Below are 25,816 nucleotides of genomic sequence, written 5' to 3'. Positions count from 1 at the left end.
CGTGCTTTACGTACGCCATACGTACTCCTGATTTTGTATTAATTTGTATAAACTTTTTCACAGCGATTTTGTAGTTTATTTTCAAATTATTCATTTCGTTTTTTATTTTACTCTGTGCACGCTATTCAATGCAACCGATAGTACATTGAAAGAAATTACATACATATGGTTGTGTTGTGTACTGCGCATGGGTACGCGTCTTCCATTGGATGTTTGATTTACCCGCGTACCAATGACTACAGACTATAGACATGTTTAACTATTTGGTCCGATTTCAAATTGAATAACTGAAATAGAAATGGTAATAGCAATCGGATTCGAAGGTAGCGCGAATAAATTGGGCATTGGAATTATTCAGGACGAAAATGTACTATCAAATGTCCGACATACTTATGTTACACCGCCGGGTGAAGGTAAAAACATAACCTTTCACACCCATTCTTCAGGAAACAGCACATACTGTTCGTACGAATCATTAATATTTATGAAGTTGTACATGAAATTTTTCAATGATTCTTTTGGAAAGGATTCTTGCCACGTGAGACTGCACAACATCACAGAACACACATTCTTGATGTTCTACAAAAATCATTGGACGATGCAAAGATAACATTGAAGGATGTAGACGTGGTGTGTTACACCAAGGGTCCTGGAATGGGTGCTCCATTGACAGTAGCTGCACTGGTGGCAAGAACAGTTGCACAACTGTACAATAAACCTATAGTAGCAGTAAATCATTGTGTTGGTCATATAGAAATGGGCCGTTTAATCACAGGTAGCTCGAATCCAACCGTTCTCTATGTTTCCGGAGGGAATACACAGGTGATTGCATACTCTCGACAAAGATATCGTATTTTTGGGGAAACAATAGATATAGCTGTTGGAAATTGCTTGGATCGTTTTGCAAGGCTGTTGAAACTTTCAAACGATCCTAGCCCTGGTTATAACATAGAACAATTAGCGAAAAAGTAAGTTGTTTCATTTTGACAGATCATTTTATCTGTAAATATAGTAACGATTTCTCTTGTTACAATTCCATGGATGTAAAGAGGTAAAAAGCTAGCACCATTGCCATATGTGGTTAAAGGCATGGATGTATCTTTCTCTGGCATATTAAGTCACATAGAGGAACATCTCCCCTCTTGGCTAGATTCAAAAGAATTTACTCGAGAGGATCTATGTTTCTCTCTACAAGAAACATTGTTTGCTATGCTGATTGAAATTACAGGTACAATGGCATGAAATACAATTCCACTTCATAATGTAACAAACAAATATGTTTCTGATTTTATGATATTTTAGAACGAGCAATGGCTCATGTAAAATCATCTGAAGTATTAATTGTTGGCGGTGTGGGATGTAATGAAAGATTGCAGGAAATGATGGAAATTATGTGTAAAGAACGAAATGCAGTACTTCATGCTACAGACGAACGATTCTGTATAGACAATGGGGTAATGATTGCAGTGGCAGGATTACATCAATATCAAAGCAGCGGTCATACTCCCTGGATGCAGACGTCATGCGTCCAGAGGTATCGCACTGATGACGTGCTTGTTTCATGGCGTGAATAAACTAATTTTAAGACGAATATAAAAAATAGATTTTTTACGTCATTTGTCAATAAAAAATCTATTTCGTTTAACGAGCTGTATATTAATTTCTTCTTCATTCTTCTTTTCGGTAACAAGCTTTAAATTCTCAATAATTGTGGCATTTCCAAGATTGAGAAAATTGAAACAAAAAGATTAGTACGACAATTTGACGGGTTGGGGGAGGGGATTAGCATTAGGAAAACAACTGTTGCCCCATCTCTTACAAGTTGTCGGAACTTTTAACACGGATGAGTATACCTCGTCTGGAACAAGAATCGCGAAACTTATACCAGGCGGCGCTATCAATTTATTTAGAGAAATTTGGCCTGTCGGTAAATTTGCCTACTAATTTGAGTGTTTTCTCCCTACGAGGAATGGCGCTAAATTTTGAATTTCCATCAGCTACCATCTTTTCGTTTCGCAATACAGCTAGGTAAAGATTGTCTCTCAAGATAAGACCTCCCGATCCCTTTGAAGACTTTCTACCTCAAGATGCACTTCGCGAATTTAACGAGATCGTGATCGCTTTCAAGTAATGGCAGGTACCAAATTTTGCGTCCTTGAACTCGATTTTCTCAGAAGGACTCTTGAATTATCAGGATCCTTATATGTATCTATGTCTTTTCAGGGAGCAGTTACACTTGATTTCTTGGACACTCCATATACTTGAGGTCGCGTGGGCGAAGAGGAATTGTTCGCCTACGGAACATTTCAGCGTGAGCCGTCAGTTTGTCAGTGATTACCACCTAGACGAAGAGGAACCGGAAGACGTGAAACTGTCTGTGGAAACAAATGCAGTTATCCGTTTTGAAGTGTACATCGAGATATGTGACAACATGTTGCGAAAACGATCGTCGAATCGTACACAATAATTAGCAACCGAAAGAAACGTACATCGTGAAGGGAAGACAGTAAAGGCAGTAAAAGCTCGTCCATAGTGATCATAAAATTGGGATGTTAAGATCGTGTGAAATCCTAGAACTCGGTAGATACTTAGTCTATGTCAGTATGTTCCGAAGTTGAGCAGATACAGAAATGGAGGATAAAAATATGATAGCGATGCGAAAGGTAAAGTTTCGACTTATCGGGTTATTGGTCGATTTTACAGCTCGCACGAATCAAACTTTGCGGGTATCGATTTCGCTCTGTGTCAGGAGAGATCGGGACGTTTGCTGGAGACATCTGCCAAGTTTCAAGTGAATCGGATGATTGGGTTTTGAGATATGAACGGTGAAATACCAGGCGACACTTGAAAGTTTCCGATGCTTTCATAAAATTTATTTTAGCGATAGCATTTCGTTATCGATCTTACGAATCGAATTTCTTTTGACAGATTTACATGTATCCTTGAGAATTGCTGAAAATTGCTCGAGAAAACGTAGAAATGGTTGTCCTTTTGTAGAGATAAAGAACAATATTTTAACAATGAGAAATCGCAAGGAATAAAACGATGTGCTATGATTTCGAGCCGTCACAAGTTGAACAGTCGTGGAATTTCAATAAATACTCGCCCCTTTTTCCTTTTTAAAGGTAATTTGATTACTTCACCTCGTTTGAAGGTAATTAAATTTCTGTGGCATACACAATGCCTTAAAGTTCTGTGGCATACACAATGCCTTTAAAACCAGTATCTTGTATTATAAATGGTAGAGCCAATATACAAGTATAATTTGATATCAAGATAGCATCAATTTCTGAAAAATCTATGATTTTCTCCAGTGGTGGAGAAAATTCTGGGGTTGAATCTACAAATACTCTGCCACAACATTCTTTTAACTCCTAAAAAGTAAATATTTAAATTTTATGAGAGAGCTGTCGCATTTTTGTTAATTAAAACAAATAAATATTCAAACCCCTTCTATTTGCCAATCTTGATGATTATCACGAGGAAGCCAGGATGATAATGAATTGAATTTTGAACTAGGAACCAAAGGCATCGGCATAAAATGTAATACAGACTGCATGTTTAAGCCGCAGTCTAACATTAGTGTAATTCCTTTAAAACTTAATACCAAACATGGTTTTGTTGGTTCACTTGATAGGCAATACTACAAATAAAAATTTTTTGTAGAAACAGTATCAACAGTAAAAACATTTGTATAAATTAAGGTTAAGATAAGAGGTGTTATTAAAAATATCTTCTCTCATATTATATAAAATTACATTTTAAATAATCATAATACCAATTTATTTACCAATTTCATTTTATATGTTGTATCTCCTTAAACATTGAATTATTCTCAACAATAAGGTGAAAATGTTTGGACCCCCTACATATGTAAATATTGATACTGTAACCTCTTAAAATAACGTTGGTTATTTGTATTTTGAATTGCAAAAATGTGTGAAGTTATTGTGTTGTTTGATGGTTACTCTGAAAAACTTGAAAATGAGATAATGAAAGCAAATTGTTCTTGCACATTAATAAAAGCATCGAAGAATGTGATCGTTGATACAATGACAGCTTGGGATAAAGACAAAATAATACAAGGTATGATTTTTAAAAGATTTTTAATATAGTCATTTAACAATATAGTCATTTCAGCTCTTAATCGACATAATATTACTCCTGATGAAATTGATTACGTCGTTTGTACTCATAGTCATGCAGATCACATAGGCAACAATAATCTCTTTCTAAATGCTGAGCATATAATTGGAACTTGTGTCCACAGAGGAGAAATGTTCTTTGGACCAAAATTTGAAAATGGTAGTCTCTACCACATGCACTGATACAATTATAATTAACTTTTATTATGTAAATAATACAGAAGATTATAATTATTCTGCAGATTCTGCATATGAAATTTGCCCAGAAGTTAAAGTCATAGCTACTCCAGGACATACATCTGAAGATGTCACAGTACTAGCTCAAAGAACTGTGTCTAAAAAATCTACCTGCTATGCTATAACAGGTTTTGTCAGAGTTATTAGTAGTATAAAAATTATTATAGGCAATTGAAATTGAATGTTACAACAAATCTTGCAGGAGATTTATTTGAAAAAGAAGAAGATATTTTAAATCCTTCAATATGGAGGGACTTGGGAACTGTGGAATTACAAAAAGATCAATCACATTGGAGATCGTATGTAATAAATATTGCAGAATTTATAATACCTGGACATGGGCCAATGTTTCGTGTTACCAATGAAATGAGAAAAATTGTCACAGATCAAGAAGAACATTAATTTTAATGCTTATAAAATAATATATTTAGTAGCATACAAAGAAAGAAACTTATTTTTGTATTCATCATTTATGTCACTACTTCGTTCTACATATATTTACTTACTTTAGTATAAAACATAATAGTACTAGTTTGGATCTTAGAAAAAAATATACTTGACATAACATTGAAATACTTTCACGTTACAATTTTGTTTCTACATCCCCAGTAACAGCAATAGCTTCAATCTCAATTTGAGCTCCCTGTAATATTATAAGTAATTAAATTTAGTAAACTTTACTGCACAAAATATAAAATAATTATTTCATACCATAGGTAATTTTCCAACTTGAAATGTGGATCGTGCTGGATAGTTATCTGTGAAAACTACAAAACAAAAATGCAAATAATTACCAAATATAATATGAGATAAATGTAATTTATCTTTTCTATAAGATTTAATGGAATTAAATTTATTCTTACATTCTTTGTAAACTTCATTTACTCCAGCGAAATCATTTATACTGTTTAAGAGGATTGTTGTTTTAACAACTGTAAGAAAATACAATTTTTATAAGTTATGATTGGAATTATATGCTTCGAGCAAAAGTTATCTCTTATTTTTTATAATACATGTATATTCAATAAATAAGTGTAACCTTTATCATAGCTTGATCCAGATTCTTTCAAAATGTGTCCCATATTTATTAGAGCTTGGCGAGCTTCAGCAACTGTACCCCCCTCAACAAGTTTTTGAGTTTTCACATCAACACCAAGAACTCCAGATAAATACACAGTACGATTTATAAGTACTGCTTGACTGTTAATATAAAATTTGTTGTGCCGGATTATTAAAAAATCAATAGCAATAAAATACGCATAAACAAACGCAAAACATTCATGTATAATGCTATAAATGTTGTACTGCTTACTTGTATGGACCAACAGGTATTGGAGCCAATGAAGAGGATATTATTTTTCGAACAATTTTTTGTGAAGCCATGATCACTTTTGTTCTGCTTGGAATTGTATTCACTACAAACTTTCAGCGTTACTACCGATACAGTAGTTATGTGTCTTGTTTATATGTACACGTTTAAATTCTGATAAACCTTTAACCCTGACTTGGAGCAATTCTTATCTTATGTAACTTATCTATCTGTCTTTCTCATGTTCTTTAAATGCGATTTCCAGTGCAATGATAACTTATTATTTTACATACATAAGAAGCATTTTTTTAACAATGTATACATAAATTTATAAACATTTGCTTTATACATTAACAATATTTTATTTCTAAATTTTTCAGGTGGTAAAAATCGATAGAGAATTGATTCTTTCTGAAATATGAAAGTAGTTATAACGAATTTTATGTGAAGTAAGTAATTGAAAATCATTGCACTTGCACTTAATTTAGTAACGCTAGTAATATTAAATACACTGTCCAACTAAAAAGAATTATTGGAGTGTTTAGAGTTCAGAATTAAATCAAATTAGTAACATTATTATAAAAGTCTATTAAACTATGTTTAGTAAAGTATATTATGACTTTATACTATTTATTCACAAAGAATCAATTTATTTTTTACTTATGATATAATCTTTACATCGCCTTATACGAGCATGATCAAGAAACATTTACACTGTGTATTCTCGTTAAATAAAAAGTAATATTTTATTGATTTCTGAAGTTAGTCAAAAAATTTTATAACTAAAGATATTTTTGCTGAGAGTAAGAGCATTAATCTTTGGAAAAGATAAAGTAGGTGTACATCTATTTCGATTAAGTATTGATGTTTTAGGCAGCACAGAGAATACTCTGTGTACACTGTAACGTGTAAGAATGAAAAAAAGAACAAAATAAAAAAAACATAAATTTTGAATATCAAAGTTTACTTAATAAACCGATGAGAACGAGGTTTTTACAGCACAGTCATACTTTTTATTATAATTATATGTATATCTATGTATATATATATGTATTTATATATATATGTTTGTGTGTTCGTATAGGTATGTATTCATGTATGTATAGAGCATTTGCACACCTGCAGTCCTCTCTAAGCACAACAAGTATTACAGTATGTATTGTTGATGACAATGTCTATGAATCAAGAATGGTTTGCAACAGGCTTGTGAAGTTTCAGTGAGCTGCATTGTTACGTCTACCGCGTCTCTTGCGGCTTCCACTAGGACGGTTCGTAGACGCCCATTGTTCATAAAAACGTTCCCTCTCTAACCATTCTTGATATTTATACCACCATTCCTCCCACTTTATGTAGTCATCTAATGTGAGGTCTCGAAGATATCCTCTTGCTTTATAATAATCATATCTGACACGGACGTCGTCCCAACATTCAAGATCTCTTGGTCCTTGTGCTAACAGTGATTCAGGATAATGTCCCGGAGGTGGAGAATCATATCCTAATCTTGCAATTCTTTCTTCGCCTTCTATTACTACTTTCATAGCATTTTCTCCATCCTTTGTAATTCTCATGTTCTCCATATCTCTACGATCTACGCTCCACTGTGCCATTTTTCCGAATCTATAAGACAGTTTTACATTCTTATTTTAGTCCCGCTCTTTCCGTTACTCTTCATACATTAGATATCACAGACATACCGTTCTGATAAAGTCATTCTAGGTGGTCCCACGTGTGATGTAGTAGAAGAGCTGTCGCTGTCTTCACTGGGTGAGGATTCCGGTGGGGGCCTAATCATCTGGGTTGCTCCGTGGCTTGAATGTGTTTTTTCTACCTTTACAGGTTTACGCATCTGCACAAGTTCAATAGTTACATATTGGAAACAAGACCGACTGTAGGTAAAGCTAGAAAGGGCTTATTATTATACGTGAAAAAAATTGTTGTTACATATAAGAACCATAATTTGTAATTATGTACATCAACAAAAATATGTTTTACCAATGGTATTGGATCTGGGACACGTGGATCTTCTGGGATTCTAGTATGATGCTTTTCTTTGCGTCGAACTTTGGCTTCTTTTTCTTTAATTGTTTTGTAGTCCTTTTGGTGACGTGGTGGAGGTTGCGGTGTAGGTGGGGGTGTGCGTGGACGAGGCAAAGGAGGTGATCGCGGTCTAGTTCGAGCCGGTATTACTCGGGAACTCGAGGGTATTATTTCTTTTGGATGTGCTCGAGCTCGAACCGGTGTGAGCGATCTTGAACGCGAACGAGAAGGTTGGGTAATGCGTCGTCGTTCTTTCGGCGAACAGACGCTACATGATCTATCGGAACAAGTACTGCCTGTACTTGGACTTCGTGCCGGTCTTCCTCTGGTATGCGATCTATCGCGAGGCGAACGTGGACTTCTAGTTCGAGGACTGCGCGGTCTTGGGCTATGGGGACTCCTAGGTCTAGGACTTCTTGGACTGCGAGGATGTCCTCTGCTCGGTTCTCCGCTTGCTGTGCCTCCAACATACAACTCTTTGTATCCACTGTGCCTCCATCGATTTGGGTCTCGCTCCTCTACCTCCAGAAGCTTTTTATTCCAATAACTTGATTGAGACTCACGAGCTTTCCGCATCACACTATCTAATTCTCTCCTCTTCCCAGAATTTTCACCATGAGGTCTGGGTTGGGATACATTGGTATCCATCCGTAATTTACTAGAGCTGCTACCACTACCACTGCCTCCTCTTCTTCTATCATAGTCCCGTGACATTCCTGAAATAATATAATATTTATAAGTTTCTATTTCGTATCTTCATTTCAGTTCATATGTTAACAAGCGGTATTTCACGTGTTTACCTTACGGATATCTTGAACCGGAAGACACTGGAGGAGCGAAAACTGCTGATCCGAACTCCTGCGAGAGCAGTGAACACGTTAATTCTCAAAACATGACAGAACAGCCATAAAGATGATAATACGTTGGATTAATCGCCATGAGACCACTAGAAGAACCAGTACCACTCGTCCTTTGGGTCGACTGGCCTACGTTAAAAATTCTATATGTCACAAATAGGTATCATCTGTAGTGGTTCGAGCAGCGGAAAAGTTAGTATTCCCGGTCAAAAGCGTTTCTCAGAATTTGAATTCGCGAAATCCACATGTGGTATTGGACATCACCCGTCGCGATGTCTTACCATCGCCACTCTCCGCATGTCCAGAATTGCAGTACGCTTCGATCCACGATCCATAAATGTTGGTCGCGTGGACTTTCAATGAGTCGAACCAAATTCAGAGATCGCCTTTCGAAGGCGTCGCGTGCACGCGAAAACGCGAGTCGGTCGGGTCCCAAGTTTTCGCGGGTCTTTTGCATTTACCGGACCGAGAACGCATAAGGTTGTGAAGTTTATCTCGAGCATTACCCGGGTAACGCCGTACCGGCGGCACTCACGTAGCCGATTACGATACACGATAAGACCGACCGACTGTCCGACCGACCGCTCATCAGTGTTACACCGACCGTGTGTACACAGACGAGAGAATTGCGCGTACGCGAATCTTTTTTCAGTGTATCGGGACATCATCGGGGATGTCGTACGCGGAACGTCACCTTTTCGGAAAGCGTCGGAGGATATCTTGTCGCGAACGACTCATAGCCACACCGAAACGCGACACGGAATTTGTGGCTCGAGTAACGGGTACGTCAAGGTCACGCAAATGCCCGACTGCACGATATCGTGACCGGTAGAACCGTGTTTCTTGCGACACCATTTCAGATATTACCCGGGCAATACCTTGCTGGTGTCGTAACGGATACTTTGAGAATCGCGGAATACCTCGAGCACACAAGCTCGGGGAGATAAAGAGAAAGAGAGAGATAGAGAGAGTCCGAACCGGTATGTACGCGTATAGCCTCCTTCGCTCCTTTCTTTCATTAAAAGCGAAGGTCGGCTCTTCTCGCTTTTTCCCATTTGCTGGTACACACCTTTGCACTAGTTCTTTTTTTGTTTTGGTTTTATTAATATCTTTTTTTATTTTTTTTTTTCGTCGTTGTTTTACGTGGCTTCACAAAACTTTTACCCGACGCGATACTTCGAATAGATCTAACTCTGGCAACGCTGGTTGCTACCCGTACCGAAGCGTCAGAGGCGTTCATTCGCTCGCAGTCTACGGTCACTTTGAAAATCAATCGCCCACCCAGTGAGCGCTACTCGTGGAATTTTCACGACATTCACCGGGCTCAAGAACCTTTCGAGACAACGACACTCACTTTTCTCACCGCGGCAACTCGCAAACTTGCATTTTCTGGCACGAATCTTGGTGATTCACTTCCGCGTGACGTTCTACGAATGGAGATCGTTCAAAAGACTTTTCTTTGACGAGCCGCACCAAATGCAGAGGATGCATTCCAAGCGAAACGAACAACAGATGTCGCCTCGATTGTTCGTTCGTGCTTTACGAACGCCATACGTACTCCTGATTTTTTATTAATTTGTATAAACATTTTCACAGCGATTCTGTAGTTTATTTCCAAATTATTCTTTTTGTTTTTTAATGAATGATATTATTTTACTCTGTGCACGATATTCAATGCAATCGATAGTACATTGAAAGAAATTACATACATATGGTCGTGTTGTGTATTGCGCATGGGTACGCGTCTTCCATTGGATGTTTGATTTACCCGCGTACCAATGACTACAGACTATAGATATGTTTAAATATTTGGTCTGATTTCAAATCGAATAACTGAAATAGAAATGTTGATAGCAATCGGATTCGACGGTAGCGCGAATGTTACTTATGTTACACCGCCGGGCGAAGGTAAAAACATAACATTTCACATCCATTCTTCAGGAAACAGTACATACTGTTCGTACGAATCATTAATATTTATGAAGTTGTACATGAAATTTTTCAATGATTCTTTTGGAAAGGATTCTTGCCACGTGAGACTGCACAACATCACAGAACACACATTCTTGATGTTCTACAAAAATCATTGGACGATGCAAAGATAACATTGAAGGATGTAGACGTACAATAAACCTATAGTTGCAGTAAATCATTGTGTTGATCATATAGAAATGGGCCGTTTAATCACAGGTAGCTCGAATCCAACCGTTCTCTAAGTTTCCGGAGGGAATACACAGGTGATTGCATACTCTCGACAAAGATATCGTATTTTTGGGGAAACAATAGATATGTTGGAAATTGCTTGGATCGTTTTGCAAGGCTGTTGAAACTTTCAAACGATCCCAGCCCTGGTTATAACATATAACAATTAGCGAAAAAGTAAGTTGTTTCATTTTGAGAGATCATTTTATCTGTAAATACAGTAACGATTTCTCTTGTTACAATTCCATGGATGTAAAGAGGTAAAAAACTAGCACCATTGTAATATGTGGTTAAAGGTATGGATGTATCTTTTTCTGGCATATTAAGTCACATAGAGGAACATCTCCCCTCTTGGCTAGATTCAAAAGAATTTTACTCGAGAGGATCTATGTTTCTCTCTACAAGAAACATTGTTTGCTATGCTGATTGAAATTACAGGTACAGTGGCATGAAATACAATTCCACTTCATAATGTAACAAACAAATATGTTTCTGATTTTATGACGTTTTAGAACGAGCAGTGGCTCATGTAAAATCATCTGAAGTATTAATTGTTGGCGGTCTGGGATGTAATGAAAGATTGCAGGAAATGATGGAAATTATGTGTAAAGAACGAAATGCAGTACTTCATGCTACAGACGAACGATTCTGTATAGACAATGGGATAATGATTGCAGTGGCAGGATTATATCAATATAAAAACAACGGTCATACTCCCTGGATGCAGACTTCTTGCGTCCAGAGGTATCGCACCGATGACGTGCTTGTTTTATGGCGCGAATGAACTAATTTTAAGACGAATATAAGAAATAGATTTTTTACGTCATTTGTCAATAAAAAATCTATTTCGTTTATCGAGCTGTATATTAATTTCTTTATTCTTCTTGATTTTTCTTTTCGGTAGCAAGCTTTAAATTCTCAATAATTGTGGCATTCCCAAGATTGGGAAAATTGAAACAAAAAAATTAGTATGACAATTTGGCGGGCTGGGGGAGGGGATTAGGATTAGGAAAACAACTGTTGCGCCATCTCTGCCAAGTTGTCGGAACTTTTAACACACTAGTATATCTCGTCTGGAACAAGAACCGCGAAACTTATACCAGGTGGCGCTATCAATTTATTTAGAGACATTTGGTCTGTCGATAAATTTGCCTACTAGTTTGAGTGTTTTCTCCCTACGAGGAATGGCGCTAAATTTTGAATTTCCATCAGCTACCATCTTTTCGTTTCGCAATACAGCTAAGAAAAGATTGTCTCTCAAGATAAGACCTCCCGATCCCTTTGAAGACTTTCTACCTCAAGATGCACTTCGCGAATTTAACGAGATCGTGATCGCTTCCAAGTAATGTCAGTTACCAAACTTTGCGTTCTCGAGCTCGATTTTCTTAGAAGGACCTGTCTTTAGCAGATACGTTCTCTTGAACCAAGAAATCATTACGCCCCTTGAATTATCAGGATCCTTATATGTATCTCTGTCTTTCCAGGGAGCAGTTACACGTGATTCCTTGGACACCCCATATACTTGAGGTCGCGTGGGCGAAGAGGAATCGTTCGCCTACGCGACTTTCCGCGTATGTCGGAACATTTCAGCGTGAGCCGTCAGTGTGTCAACGACTACCACCTAGACGAAGAGGAACGGGAAGACGTGAAACTGTCTGTGGAAACGAATGCAGTTATCCCTTTTGAAGTGTACATCGAGATATGTGACAACATGTTGCGAAAACGATCGTCGAATCGTATTTAACAATAATTAGCAACCGGAAGAAACGTGCATCGTGAAGGGAGGGGGTGAGTAGAAATCAATTTTCATTAACGCTAAACTAATTTTCGAATTTATTATTCTAGTAATTGTTAAACTCTTAAGATGCTGTGTATGTATTACTTTGGTTACATTTTTTATTCTAGCACATAAGATTGAATTTATCTAGACTCTGTGCCATTTGCGCCATTTTTACAAGGTAACAAATCAGTCACGTCTAGCGTTCTAGCTTTGGTGTTCATTGCAAGTCTTGACCACAGTTTAAGCTCTACTTACTATAATCGAATAACAATACTAGGAAGAATCATACAATTATTTAACAGCGACGCCTCGTGGTAGCGAGAAATCGGGGGAACAATGCCAGAAGAACTTCGAATATTATTACACCACGAGATTCCACTGGGTAATTCGAACGGAGGCAATACGTCTTCAATTTTCGCTTATCCACGCGTGTCTATATTGCCCGGAAACCTGAAACTTCCTCGTCGCTATTGTGCAGAAGGTCTGCCGAAGTTGGACCGAAGTCGTTCGACTTCGGCAACTCGAAGGGCTTCTAATGACATGACCGGAACATTCTATTTACTTTGAGATTCCGGAACACTTGTTTGTCTAATCATCCGTGCCTCTGTAATATCCGCGAGAGTTTCTGTGCGAGATTTTTGGTTGCTTTATTCGCTAGAGGAAAGTTAAAATTATGGCCTTCAGTGTGGAAGAGAAAGTCAATTAGGGAAAATGAATCTCGCCTGTCTAGTTAATCTAGTTAATCTAGTTAATCTAGTTAATCTAGTTAATCTAGTTAATCTAATCTAATCTAATTAGTTAATTAATTAATGGGAATCTCAAATTTTCAGTTACTAATAAGTTAGAGATGGAGTAAATATATCTCTTGTTCAACTGAAGCGGATTTAGTAATTATTTATTGGATGACTGTAATAATAATATCCATCCACTGCAACCAATTTATCTTAAGACATTCACGACTTTACAAACTAGCTAAGACATCCAGATGATAATAATAAGACTAATGATAATAATTGGTTTATTGATCTACGAGAAATATAGTTTCTACATTCTATATAACAGAGAAAAGAAGTGGTAAAATGAAGGGATACAACACGATAGAAAATAAGTGGTAGAGATTGTTAAATAAGGTAAAAAACATTGAAAACATAATAGAGAAGAGTACAGCAAGAGATCGTTTAAATAATATATAATACAGAAAGAAGGTAAGATTTAAAATCAATAGGATGATTAAGAGAAAATCGAAGCGATGATTACGGAGGTTTTGAAAGAGATGTACGAGCAACACAGAAAGTTGACTTTGCAACAGTACCTAAATCCCCAGTCGCTTTGGCCTATCAGCAATTAAGACCCCGGCTCGAGATAATCGCGACGATTAACAGAATCGTGCTCCTCGAGTCGCAAGAGTTCTACACGCACCAAGAAAATCCATCTTCTCCAAGAGATACAATCGCATCATCTTCTCTCCGCTTTTCTTATCCGCGTTTTCATTCTCCGGTTCACTCCGGTTCACTCCGGTTGCCCGGAGCGTGTTTCACAAAGCTGCGTTTTCCGCGCGACGTTCCCCAATCCTTTTCGAGTCCGCGACGGTGATACTCCGCTGTCTTTTCCGTTTACTTAAGGAGAAAAAAGGGATTACGGATCAACGTAAAAGTTGTAGACGAATATTTTACAGCGAATCTGGTGGCACGCTGCGAGGAACACCCTCGTCCATAAATTCGGGATGCTTTTATAGGGAGGGCGGTGCGGGAAGTACGCCAGCCATGCGAGTCTACTTTGAATAAGGGTGTCGAATGATCGATGGCGAAAAATTCTTGAAGCTTCTCTGTTATCTTCACTCGCTTTTCTCCATGCTACCGCTTTTACACCGCTGCGTGGAACACTTTGAAACCGTTCCAAAAGACTCCTCCAAAAAATCATTTGCGTCACGATTTTGACCCTTAATCTTTAGGAAGTGATTTCATCGGACGCCAGACTATTCTATTCATGACGTTTAACCTTGTGGAACACCTACGCTTTTGGATTCCCTAAGAGGATCCTCATGCTTTATATTCGTTGTCTTGTCTTGGAATTTTTCACTTTATCTTGAAAATCGTTTCAGATTTTTCGTTGTTTTGATGTTTTCATAGGATATCACAGATCAGTTACTCTAATTTTAGTACTTCTGATGTTGAAGGATTCGTCCAACTATTTAGCTTCTAATGGTTCATTTAAATTGGATGCTGCAAGATCTACGAATCCAGACGAAATTTCTTGAAAAATATATTATTAGATTGGTGCATATTAAATGTCGGAATTTCTTTACACGCGAACGTTTGACTCCCTGTTTTTGTTATATTTTTGTTTTTGGCATAACCTCGTTTATAGTCGTACCGTCCATAGCCAGAGTCGCATTTCAACGAAGAAGATTTTCTCGAAAGAGTTCCAGTTTGTTATTTGTTTTGAATTTCGTAAGGATAGGAATGAATAGGAATTAAACCGATATTCGTGTCATTTTTTTATACGAGTATAAACTTGGTAATAATCCTGCAAAAGCTGCGCGCGATATAAACCTGGCGTTTGGGGAGAATCTGTTAACGTTAACGATCGAAAAGTGCAGCATTAATATGAAAATTCTCGGTCTCGTGATTTTTCCCTGCAAAATGAACCGCGTAGAAGACCCAGAACGTCTGTGAAAAATGATGCTCTGAAAGCATTGGTGGAAACGAATGCGACCGGAGTAATTCGCTGCTCGTTCCTTCGAACTGGGAGACAATTACGGTCGAAAAGTACTTCCGGTACATTGATGAAACGCATGAAAAATTGGTAATTATATGCCCATCGCTTGTTAATCGGCATGGCTCAATATTTCTCCATGACAACAATTGCGAAATTAAATGAATTAAAATATGCAATTTGGTAGCACCCAGCTTATTCGCCGGATCTTTAGCCAACCGACGATGAAAATTTGAAACAAAAAATGAAATTTGTTTTAAACATTTGGAACAATTTTTACGGGCTGAACAGTTTGAAAATGAAGATAATCTGAAAAATTTCATATCAGATTTTATTGATTCTAAAGATCAGAATTTCTTTAAGCAAATGGAGCATATTTTGATCGAATATACAGCTTTTGAAAAAGGATATGCAGTTTTACATATTTACCTAAAACTCCGACATTTCGTACGCACCAACCTAATAGATTCCGCTCTTTTTTCGATAACGATGCAGATCCTCTTTGTCAGCGCACACCAGGGTTAAGATCGTATGTTGTTTTAAGATCTACCAATCCAAACGAAATGTCTTCAAAAATATTATACGTTGAATCTCTCTCTTATTTGTGTATCAATGGAAATCCTCTTAGTATGTGCGCTGAAAGCTTAGGATCGATAGTTGGTTTCGAGTGGTCAGGCATAATTGCTCAGAAAAGAAAATCATCGAGGAGGAATGCGATCGCGGAACAGGGAGCGCGGAAGAAATTCGGGAAAAAGCTTACGGGGGATTACATCGAGAGGACATCGAGAAATCTGGAACAACGTAAGCCGGTTATAATGCGAGCAAGTACACGCGCGTCGATTCGGGCCGAGCCGTAATTGAATTTCCGGCCGTACAATGGGTTCCGGTTGTAATTCCGTGGAAAAGGATTCGGAGGATTATAATTTACGCCCTCGACACGCGATTTTTTTATCATTTGCGACGTATACGGCGGCTGAAAATTTATCGTTCGAGCGGCGTCTTGTCGACGAAATTGATTCCGTTCCAGTTACCCACGAATTTCTATCAAATAATTGGTAAAAAATTAAGCAGGCCCAAAGGAATTTTGTTATCGACTGCGCAAAACACGATTCGTCTCAATTTTTCGGTCGTTCCCTTTGATATTTCGTTCTGGTTTAAATCTGTTATTCCCAACGAGAATTTCAAAAAGAAACATTCATAAATCCCTTTAATCTACAAAGCTCTGCCTGAAAATACGTCTCGGCTTTAACAAAAGTTCTCATTTCCGCAGTAAATGGTACTCGTTGCGTACAGCTGAAAGTTCAGAAGTCTCTGTCTCACGCACGTAATCGTTTGAACGACGGTAATCTCGTTGAAGGGGAATCGACGTTTGAACCTTTACGCGTTCCGTGCTTGGGAACGAGCTTATTTTTTCGTCGCCGGCCCCGATCTCCTCGAAAGTACCGTCGCTTTTATCCGGACGATGAATTATAACGCGCCGTTAAAGTGATTCGCGTGTAATCCGTTCCCCGGCGGATTCAATATTCCGCGCGTGCCTCTTAATTTCGGGGCCGCTTGGAAAATCGAATTTCACGCGTTTGCTTTTTTTCGCGGCGTCTCGACGCGCGGCGTTCGCCAGCTACGCGCGAATAACTTGCTTAGTCGGGGTTCAAGGTTGACGAGACGAGGTTAGGCGAAAGCTGGATCCATTAGTCTCTTCTAATTAAGCGGCGTCTTCGATGTAAATCGATTAATAGGGTACCGCAGCTACACACGTACCGCCATTCCTCGAGGATCTCATCTCTGAGGCCGCCATTTTCCGATCCGTTAACCGTGCGCGGTTCCTTAGAAATTTTCAATAGGGATTAAAATACATTTATTCTCCGTTTCCCTTCTGTTCGGCAGGAAACGAAACAGCGATCTTGTCCGGACATTTTTTAAACGCTACCAACAATAACATTATTCGGCTGCAGATATGACTATCGCATATTTATTTAAACTTCATACGATTTCTACCGTATTTCGAGCTGGAGTTAAAAAGTTTATCCAAACACATATCGCAGAAACATTTTGATAGCTTTAGGAATTGTAAAACAATAAATCACGAAGCAATTATTTTCACTGGTTTGGTAGTTCTACCTTCATCTAGTCTGTTCTATTGTAATTCATCTATTGCTGTATCGATAATATTCACTGACGATCAAGTGAAGTGTTAAAGAACTTTAGAACTAGCGTAGAATGAAACTTTTATCCCATAATCATTTAAGTTACGATTACGATGCAGTCAGCGAAAGAAGGGGAAAATAAAATGGCCCGTCTGCACGAAAACTACAAACGTCTGGAGAAACATTCTCAAATAAATTTCATAAGCATCGCCAACGATAAATATAATATCTCTTTGAAAATTGGATCGAACGATTTCGATTGATAATCGAAAACTTAGAATGAATTTTGTAGATCTCGGATAAACATGAAACACGCGAATACTCAGATAAACATAAAACAAGTGAATACTTTATCTTGTTTGTCGCTCCAATCAATTGCAATTTTGGAAAAATATCTTTTTCACACTGTCTACCAAATTAGCCCCCCTTCCCCACCCCTAACATCTCAAAAACGATTCAAGTCGTTTGATCCAATTTCAAAACAGCTACAATTCTGCGTCAAGATGTGATCGAATAACTTCGCGAGCCATGGTACAATATTAGAATTTTTATACGAAATAAAATGTTTCCAGGAGGACTATAAGAAGCAGAAGTTACATAAAAATGAATTTCTTTATTTAACAATGTCAACAGATTAACCCCTTAATGTGCACGCTCGAGTTAACACGAGCGCGCTAAACTGGCCAAACTGTGCACACTCGAGATAATTCGAGCGGCGTTGTACTTTATGTTGCTATCATTTTTCACGCTCGAATGCAATCGAGAATTGAAAATAACAATGTGAAAGCAAAAAAAAAACGATCGTTTTATTGATATTTATCATATAGCCGCTTTCCGACAGCGTATTTATATTCAGATTCTGATTCGCTCATTTTTCAATATATATTTTACTAAAATATAATGTAAAATAAAATATAATAATAATAATAATAATAATAATAATAATAATAGTAATATTCTGAAAATTAGAAATCGTACCAATTGTATAAATATTTAATATTTTTGTATTTTTGTAATTTTCTTGCCAAGACAACGTTCTAAATTGTGTTTTTTTACATTAAAAAAAATTGATTCTTTTTGGCCGGCTTTTTAAAAAAAAAAACTGTGCATTATTTAAGGGGTCAAAAATAACATAACGGTATTCTGAGATTCTTCGTTCGTAAATCGCTCACTCGTGAATGCATAAAATCCACAGACTATACAATTAGACCACAATATTTCCCGTACAGTCAATTAATTCTACAAAAGATGATCGTCCTCCAATGGTGGCGCAGGAAAGCGGAAGCCCGCCCGACCATGAAACTTTCGCTGGGAAGTCAGTTGCAGGTCGAAACAGGGCGTGCACGGCGAGTATTCGAAATATGAAATACGAACGGCGAACTTTCGAGCTAGCTGTCCGTTAAATTCGGAATTACGTTGCCACGCGCTGGTCGCCGGTAAACCGGAATATACCTGGAGCCCGGAGGAGCCCGGAGAAGCAACCCCGGCCGATGGCAACACGTGCACTTTACGGATTATCGCGTACAGGGTGTTCGTCGAGAAATCCCCGAGCGAACGTTCTCCCCCCGAGGGTTCCGTTAAAACATTTGTCAGGCGTAACAGGACGCGAATAAAATGGTTCCGTTTCGCGTCCCGCTACCCATGTTCTCGGCCGAGCAACTTTTGCCGAAATTATTAATACGAGCCGTCGACGGCGGCGGCGGCGACGACGGCGACGAAAACTGGGCCACGGAACTCCGTCGAGTTCTCTCCCAGCAGCGATCCATTCGCGCCGTTTTATTGCCCAGACGTCGACCAACTTGCGACGGAATCGGCGAAACTGCCGATAAATATTCCGGCGGAGTTGCGAGAGAGAATTTTAATCCCTCCCTCTTTTCCAAGGAACGCGGCAAGACGACCCGCGACTCGCGGAACAAGCAGATGTCGCGATTCGAGGAACAGCTCCGGAGCATATCTGAAATGATATTAGGTGAAATATTGTATCATAAAACATGCGAGTTTTATTTCATTATGATTTTCGTGCCTGCGATCAACGTTATCCGAAATGCTGTTTCAAATAACATGTTGTTTCATGCCATCATTATTTCCATGTCTGTGATTATTTTTAAGACAACATCGTCTCGAACAATATGTCGTTTCGTTTTATTATTATTTGAAATAATTATTTTAGACGATTGTGAAATTGCTCTTGCTCCGAGTCTGATTTAGGTGGACATCCTCATTGATATTTCTACAAGATAAGAGACCAGATCTGAATATGTTAAATGATTATCCGATAATAAGAAATATTTTTCTGAAATATGCCCAGGTCTGCTCGAAAGTGCCATTTTCTGGGCCTGTTTGGGATAATTCTTAAGAAATTAGAAAAGAAAAATTCTTTTTTAGAAACTCAATGCTACTTGAAGCGTGTAAAGAACAGGCTTTCTTGACACGATTTAGGGAAGGAGACGATACAAAAAATTGTATTACCTTTAAAATAATACCACAGTATCGCGATGCGAACAATTGCGCTATTTTTATTATTTTTGTACGAAATTTCCGACTCGTAAACATTCGTTCATAAATGTTGCACGAAACGGTCGCGAATAAAGGCGGACATAGAATTTTTTTCAATGATTGCGTTATGAATGATCGGTTTTGCTTAAACCGGCGAAAGAAAAGCGCGTAAATGGCGGTCCAACGGCTAGAACCGGGAGATCTCGATTAATCGGCAGGTGGCATTATACCCGTAAATCGCGATGCGACTATTAAGCGTGCAAAATGCGACCGTTAACGTCGATATCGGCGCGGAACACGCACCGCGTGCGGCTCTGGCACGCTGCTCGCTTAAGCTGATTATTACAAAATGTACGCGTGCTTGAACAGCATGCCTCACGATTTTCAAGAATCCGTCGTTCCATTAGCTACGCTCCCCCTAATTGAAACGCTAATTGCTAGAGCCGCCTTTCCGACTTCACATTTGCTCGCTTTCATTCCCTAATAAAATCCCTCGTTTATTTAACCGTCGCGCGCCGTTTGGGTGAAAATTCATCGATTTTGTGTTTCGGAGGTAATATCGGATCTTCGATCTCTTCATACCTGTGTTGCAATATGATTTATTTTTTGGGGGAAGAAGAAAGCTCGAATAAAATGCACCAAATCAATTCGAGGCCTGGCGAGGTTTTGAGAATTTTTTAGCACAGTTCCGATATTTCACGAGCACACTTTTGAGAATTTTTGACCAGAGGTTTGACAACCTTTCGGCACAGCGTTGGAAATTGTGCAGCACGACTCCGAGAATTTTTGCGCACAGTTTCGAGAATTTTTCAACACAATTTTTAGCATTTCTGAACACAATATTGAGATTTCCTGGGCACAGTTTTGACAACTTTTGAACAGAGTTCTCAGAATTTCCGGGTCCAGTTTTCAGATAACTGGATACAGTTCTTGGAACTTTTACAGGCCCATCTAGTGAAGCCATCTTCGCACAAAAGATACAGGAGTATTTCTCGATCTTCGTTGAAACTGGAAGAAACGTTTACTTGTTGAAATATAAGGAGTTCGCTAACGAAAACAGTTATCGAATTTTTCTGCGTGGCAATGGTTAAGAGATTGAAGTTCGACCAGCTCGAAATAAATGCGAAAGAATCGAGCGATCGAATTCGTGCGACCCTTGCCACTTTCATAAACGGTGCCTCGCAGAAGACAGCTCTGCCAAGGATCGCAACGCGCACATTACGTGTATACACGGTTTGCGTGCACGTGAACGCGCTCGCATAGAACGAGGCTTGTACTTGCCGCTACTAAACGAAGGTCGCACGTGTGCAATGCGCAACGTGGGTAGTTCACCATGTCGTATGACTACCTTCTGTTATAGCGGTGATGCATGGGGTGCGATGTTACGGTTCTATTACAGCGATTCATAATCCGAGAGCGATAGTGTTGACGCGCTTTCTGAGCTACCACGTGGCAGAGACTTCGGCTCGAAAACCCGCTGCTTCGTTGCCTGACAAACTGTGCATAGGAAAACTGTGTAGACGAAAAACATGGACCTCGAAAATATAGGCGTTGAAAATATGGACCTCGAAAATGTAGGCTTGGAGAATATGGGCTTGAAAAATATGGACCTCGGAAATGCGGGCCTTGAAAATGTAAACCTCGGAAATACAGGCCTCGATATCATAGGCCTTGAAAATACGGGTCTCGAGAATATGAGCCTTGAAACCGTGTGTCTCGAAAGTATGGGCCTTGAAAACATTGGCCTCGAAAATGTGGGCCTCGAAGATATTGACCTCGGAAACATGGACTTCGAAAATGCGGGCCTTGAAAATATTGGTCTCGAAGACACGATCCTCGAAAACATGGTACTCGAAAATGCGGGCATTGAAAATATGAGTCTCGAGAACATGGGCCTCGAAAACATGGTCGCACTTGCAATTTTCGGTGCATTGTGTCTTCTGCATCTAACTGATAATAGATCGAATAATTTAACCGTTTAAATGATTTGTGTAACGAGAAATGTATGCATCGATTTGATATTACATAACATCAGTTTTTCAAATTGTCTTCTTCAATGGCTACGTTGTTGTAACTGCGATAGAATGATAGATCACAAAATGAAAATTCTGTGTCGAAAGTGTTCCATCGCGATTTCTCCCTCCGTAAGAATGATTCACATATTTCGATGCGGGACTTTTGCATGATCTTGCAGTGCTTCCGGAGCTCGCGGAAGATATTTCCAGGGTGGCACGGTATGATTTGCTGCGAGGTATTTCGTGTTAGTCAGCAACGAGGGCGAGGAACGTCGAATGAGTAATAGTATTGATCGAACTTTGTCTTTCGTAGAAATCTTCCCGTCGTTTCGTGCATTCGCTGGATCGATTGTGGTCACCGAGCTGTATGAAATAACCGAACGTTTTATCTACGAACCTGTAGTCGACAAAAAAGTACGTCAACTGCAATTCATTCTAGCATTCATTTTTATCGCGAGACATATTTCTCTCACGTTCTGACTGGCGAAAAATCTGAGCCACGCTGTGATCCAATCGAAAAGGTTAAGCGATGGAACGACTCGGTATAAAACAGATTAGATATTTACAGATCAGGATCATTAAGTACAATAAACCAGAACACGCAAATGTAATGAAAATGACCGTGGATTTTACGCATTTATGACAAATATGAGCAGATGAAACACAAAACAGTGACGCTATTGAAAGAATTCAGCAGTTCGATTATGTTACTTATAACTCGTTAAAATTATTCAAGACCGGAATAAATAACTATGCATTTCCTGTTTTTTTTTGTAATTAATGCACAAAATATTTATTCTGCATAAAGATCCGCAGTTTAGTAATGAAAATATAGTGATAAATGCAATGAATATATAGTGACAAACGTATTGAAAATTGAATGGGAAGAAATTGTAAACAAACGGGAGAATACATTATTGATTAATTAGTTGTTAAATTTTATTGAAAAATAAACTTTCAAAAAATTGATCAAAGTAAAATGATTGATTAAAAGCAAAAAGAAGGAGATATCGAAAATGCTCATTTTTCTCAACTTGACATTCCATTTTAATGATCTGAAAATTGTGTGTACGAAAAACAATAACTCGAACAAAAAAACAAAAAGATTCCGTAGAACAAAAGATCCTCTTTCGAATGATTTAAAACATTATGCCAGAAACGGCGGGAACTTAGTTGCCAATCCAATGATAATGAACACTCCATCTTTAATTAATGTGAATTTTCGATATGTATCGTCGTACAGAAACGTGCAAAAAGGAAAGAAAACGTATTGGAAAATACGCACGTGCGACTTCGAAGTCACACAGAGCTATAAAAGTGTTAAAGTACCTACTCGCCTACACAAAGGGTTCAAAGATCAACAACCGCTCGATTCGCTTCGACACGTAGAATCGCAAGCTCTTTGTTTCGGCGTCGTCGGTAGAACAGCTCGCGAAATCCAGCGAGTCTCGTGGTTGTTTTTCCGCGACACGGACTACAGATTCCGAAAGCGAGAGAGACGTTCTCGGGCAAACGTCCCCTTCGATGCGCTCCTTTTGCTGGCTCGTGTATTCCAACTTCAGACCGCGTCCGAGTTAGCCGGCCGGATTTTTCCGTCGCGGTTAAACGGGACGTGACTCTGCCGCGGTCCTCTTATTTTTCTGGCAGTGTGTTACACGCGGAACGGCCGCACATCCCGTCGCGACAGCATCCCGTAACACGAAACGAGTTCCCGTTGCAGAGTGCCGTAGCGAAGAGCTCGGTAAACACCGGGGTAACCGGCATATTGCACTCGGTTGCATCCGTCCGCGAACGCAGCGGCCTGAAACACAACGTTCCGACTTCCCCGCAAAATCTCGTTAAAACTGCACGCTATTTTAGCGAGTTTTAGCGAGTTTTAGCGAGTTTTAGCGAGTTTTACCGCGCGAGCTTTCGTCGGGAACGTAGCCCATAGTTTAAAAATGATCTTTGGGAATTTTGTGAAACGAAAGTATAGTAAAGTACCAACCTGAAACTCTTTGTGGAAGTAGTTGGAAATTATTTGTAAATTCAATGTTCTGTCGAAATAAGCAAGAAAATCGAAACCAAGCCTCTTTAATCGAAAAACCAGTAAAGGCAGTAAAAGCTCGTCCATGGTGATCATAAAATTGGGATGTTAAGATCGCGCGAAATCCTAGAACTCGGTAGATACTTAATCTATGTCAGTATGTTCCGAAGTAGAGCAGATACAGTAATATCGATATTAATAAAAAATATGATAGCGATGCAAAAGTAAAGTTTCGACTTATAGGGGAATTGGTCGATTTTACAGCTCGCACGAATCGTACTTTGCGGGTATCGATTTCGCTCTGTGTCAGGAGAGATCGGGACGTTTGCTGAAGACATTTGCCAAGTTTCAAGTGAATCGGATGATTGGGTTTTGAGATATGAACGGTGAAATACCAGGCGACACTTGAAAGTTTCCGATGCTTTCATAAAATTTATTTTAGCGATAGCATTTCGTTATCGATCTTACGAATCGAATTTCTTTTGACAGATTTACATGTATCCTTGAGAATTGCTGAAAATTGCTCGGGAAAACGTAGAAATGGTTGTCCTTTTGTAGAGACAAGGAACAATATTTTAACAATGAGAAAACGTAAGGAACAAAACGATGTGCTATGATTTCGAGCCGTCACAAGTTGAACAGTCGTGGAATTGAATTCGGAGCGTTCCTCTAACAAGAAGGAAATGTTTAAAATCGTTTGTCCGATAAAAATTAAGCGAGCTTTCTAGAAAAGGGAGCTTAAACTAATCGACGCAAAGTCCGCGAGCCGCGATTCTCTTACCGACGAAAGTTTGTGCAATTATGGAATTAAAGAAGCGGCTTTCTTCGACGAGATAAACTCGTTGGAATTGCAAGCGCTCGTTTGGTCGTTGAACAATTATTTTCTTTCATCTGTTTGTACTATTTTACTCGACACGATTCGATAAGTATATCACTCGAACGAGAACGAAGAGTGGCTGCGTTATATTTCGGATTTCCGTTGTCGGGCATGAGACGAACGCTCGCTGCGTTCGATATTTACTTGTTTTTCAAGATCCCGGGATTACAAACGTTTGGAGGGATCAACGCGAGGTAATAGAGTACTCGCGCGAGGATTTTTATCCTCTCGTAGTTCCACCGGGACGCGGTAAAACTGGAAACTGTTTACAATACTGCACCCAGCTGCGGCATACTGTTGCCGCTACGTGTTTGACCAATCAAGGACCTGTACTACTTGTCTGATCGGCGATCATTTCGTACCGTCTGCGCAACGACTGGGTTGTACCATTTTCCTTGTAAATGGCAGACCTGCTCCACTTTCACTTGGGTGGCGATTGAAAGATGATATTAATCTGTCTCTGGTCCAGCTAATTTTATTTTACTTCTTCGTTCGATTACGACGTTTACATTATTTGTCTGCTTAAAAATATTTTATTCTATATTATTATCATGTATTATGTTTTATATGTATATTTGTGTTATTATGTATATGTTTTATTATATATTATTATTATTCTATATTCTATTCTATTATTTATTTTCTGATTAGGTAATACTTATTCTACTTGTACGATTAGGTAAGGGTTTTCTACTTTTTGGAAGGACAAGGTTTTACTGCTTTCTGTACAGACAAGGTCCTCCTATATGTCTGATCAGCCAACACTTATTTTTATGTGTAATTTATGAGCCAACATTTATTTTACTTGTCCGATCAGTCAACATTTATTCCACTCTTTGGATCGTCTAGTGATTGTCTTATTCCACGTCTCCGTTTAGTGGCTGTCCTTTTCTACTTGTCTGTTCATGAACTGACTTATTCTACTGGTTCAATCGAAGCACGTCCTAATCTACTTCCTCGACCAATGACAACCTCG

General features: G+C 38.8%; 5 protein-coding genes and 1 pseudogene across 14 annotated transcripts; 3 read left to right on the top strand and 3 right to left on the bottom strand.

Moving 5' to 3' along the window:
* The first annotated feature begins 273 nt into the window (after nt 1-273).
* Tcs3 (Probable tRNA N6-adenosine threonylcarbamoyltransferase Tcs3) lies at nt 274-1,645 on the top strand. The gene is made up of 4 exons (XM_033483720.2): nt 274-413; nt 527-968; nt 1,050-1,228; nt 1,303-1,645. The coding sequence occupies exons 1-4, from the start codon at nt 299-301 to the stop codon at nt 1,572-1,574; spliced, it is 1,008 nt and encodes a 335-aa protein (XP_033339611.2). The 5' UTR covers nt 274-298; the 3' UTR covers nt 1,575-1,645.
* Nucleotides 1,646-1,788: 143 nt separating this feature from the next.
* Nucleotides 1,789-5,249, top strand: LOC117228062 (metallo-beta-lactamase domain-containing protein 1). Of its 3 annotated transcripts, none has more exons than XM_076528738.1 (6): nt 1,789-2,137; nt 2,224-2,663; nt 3,847-4,086; nt 4,141-4,305; nt 4,388-4,510; nt 4,585-5,249. In XM_076528738.1, exons 3-6 carry the CDS (start codon nt 3,936-3,938, stop codon nt 4,782-4,784), a joined length of 639 nt encoding a protein of 212 aa, XP_076384853.1. In that variant the 5' UTR covers nt 1,789-2,137; nt 2,224-2,663; nt 3,847-3,935; the 3' UTR covers nt 4,785-5,249. The 3 variants fall into 3 exon arrangements, with proteins under 3 accessions (XP_076384853.1, XP_076384852.1, XP_033339615.2); XM_076528737.1 differs by having other exon boundaries at nt 2,224-2,936; XM_033483724.2 differs by having other exon boundaries at nt 2,224-3,125.
* Nucleotides 2,852-3,906, bottom strand: LOC117228017 (integrator complex subunit 9). Its single transcript, XM_033483646.2, has 3 exons — nt 3,791-3,906; nt 3,449-3,643; nt 2,852-3,374 (listed from the first exon to the last, which is right to left on the bottom strand). Exons 1-3 carry the CDS (start codon nt 3,797-3,799, stop codon nt 3,186-3,188), a joined length of 393 nt encoding a protein of 130 aa, XP_033339537.2. The 5' UTR covers nt 3,800-3,906; the 3' UTR covers nt 2,852-3,185.
* Nucleotides 4,090-6,266, bottom strand: LOC117228074 (2-iminobutanoate/2-iminopropanoate deaminase). Its single transcript, XM_076528740.1, has 5 exons — nt 5,695-6,266; nt 5,422-5,582; nt 5,246-5,314; nt 5,094-5,149; nt 4,090-5,025 (listed from the first exon to the last, which is right to left on the bottom strand). Exons 1-5 carry the CDS (start codon nt 5,763-5,765, stop codon nt 4,966-4,968), a joined length of 417 nt encoding a protein of 138 aa, XP_076384855.1. The 5' UTR covers nt 5,766-6,266; the 3' UTR covers nt 4,090-4,965.
* Nucleotides 6,267-6,638: 372 nt separating this feature from the next.
* On the bottom strand, nt 6,639-10,078 carry LOC117228055 (uncharacterized). Of its 7 annotated transcripts, none has more exons than XM_033483716.2 (5): nt 9,940-10,078; nt 8,529-8,714; nt 7,684-8,444; nt 7,386-7,537; nt 6,639-7,308 (listed from the first exon to the last, which is right to left on the bottom strand). In XM_033483716.2, the coding sequence occupies exons 3-5, from the start codon at nt 8,440-8,442 to the stop codon at nt 6,906-6,908; spliced, it is 1,314 nt and encodes a 437-aa protein (XP_033339607.2). In that variant the 5' UTR covers nt 8,443-8,444; nt 8,529-8,714; nt 9,940-10,078; the 3' UTR covers nt 6,639-6,905. The 7 variants fall into 7 exon arrangements, with proteins under 7 accessions (XP_033339607.2, XP_033339608.2, XP_033339609.2 ...); XM_033483717.2 differs by having other exon boundaries at nt 8,529-8,586; nt 9,940-10,075; XM_033483718.2 differs by having other exon boundaries at nt 7,684-8,189; nt 8,292-8,444; nt 8,529-10,028.
* A 226-nt stretch (nt 10,079-10,304) lies between these two features.
* On the top strand, nt 10,305-11,641 carry LOC117228060 (putative tRNA N6-adenosine threonylcarbamoyltransferase; annotated as a pseudogene). The gene is made up of 4 exons (XR_013037218.1): nt 10,305-10,493; nt 10,607-10,964; nt 11,046-11,225; nt 11,300-11,641. The product of XR_013037218.1 is annotated as a putative tRNA N6-adenosine threonylcarbamoyltransferase (transcript).
* The last annotated feature ends 14,175 nt before the right edge of the window (nt 11,642-25,816 follow it).

The sequence above is a fragment of the Megalopta genalis genome, chromosome 2 (genome assembly GCF_051020955.1).
Source record: "Megalopta genalis isolate 19385.01 chromosome 2, iyMegGena1_principal, whole genome shotgun sequence".
In the NCBI taxonomy this organism is placed as follows: Eukaryota; Metazoa; Arthropoda; class Insecta; order Hymenoptera; family Halictidae; genus Megalopta; species Megalopta genalis.
This window is presented reverse-complemented; position numbering and strand designations above follow the sequence as displayed.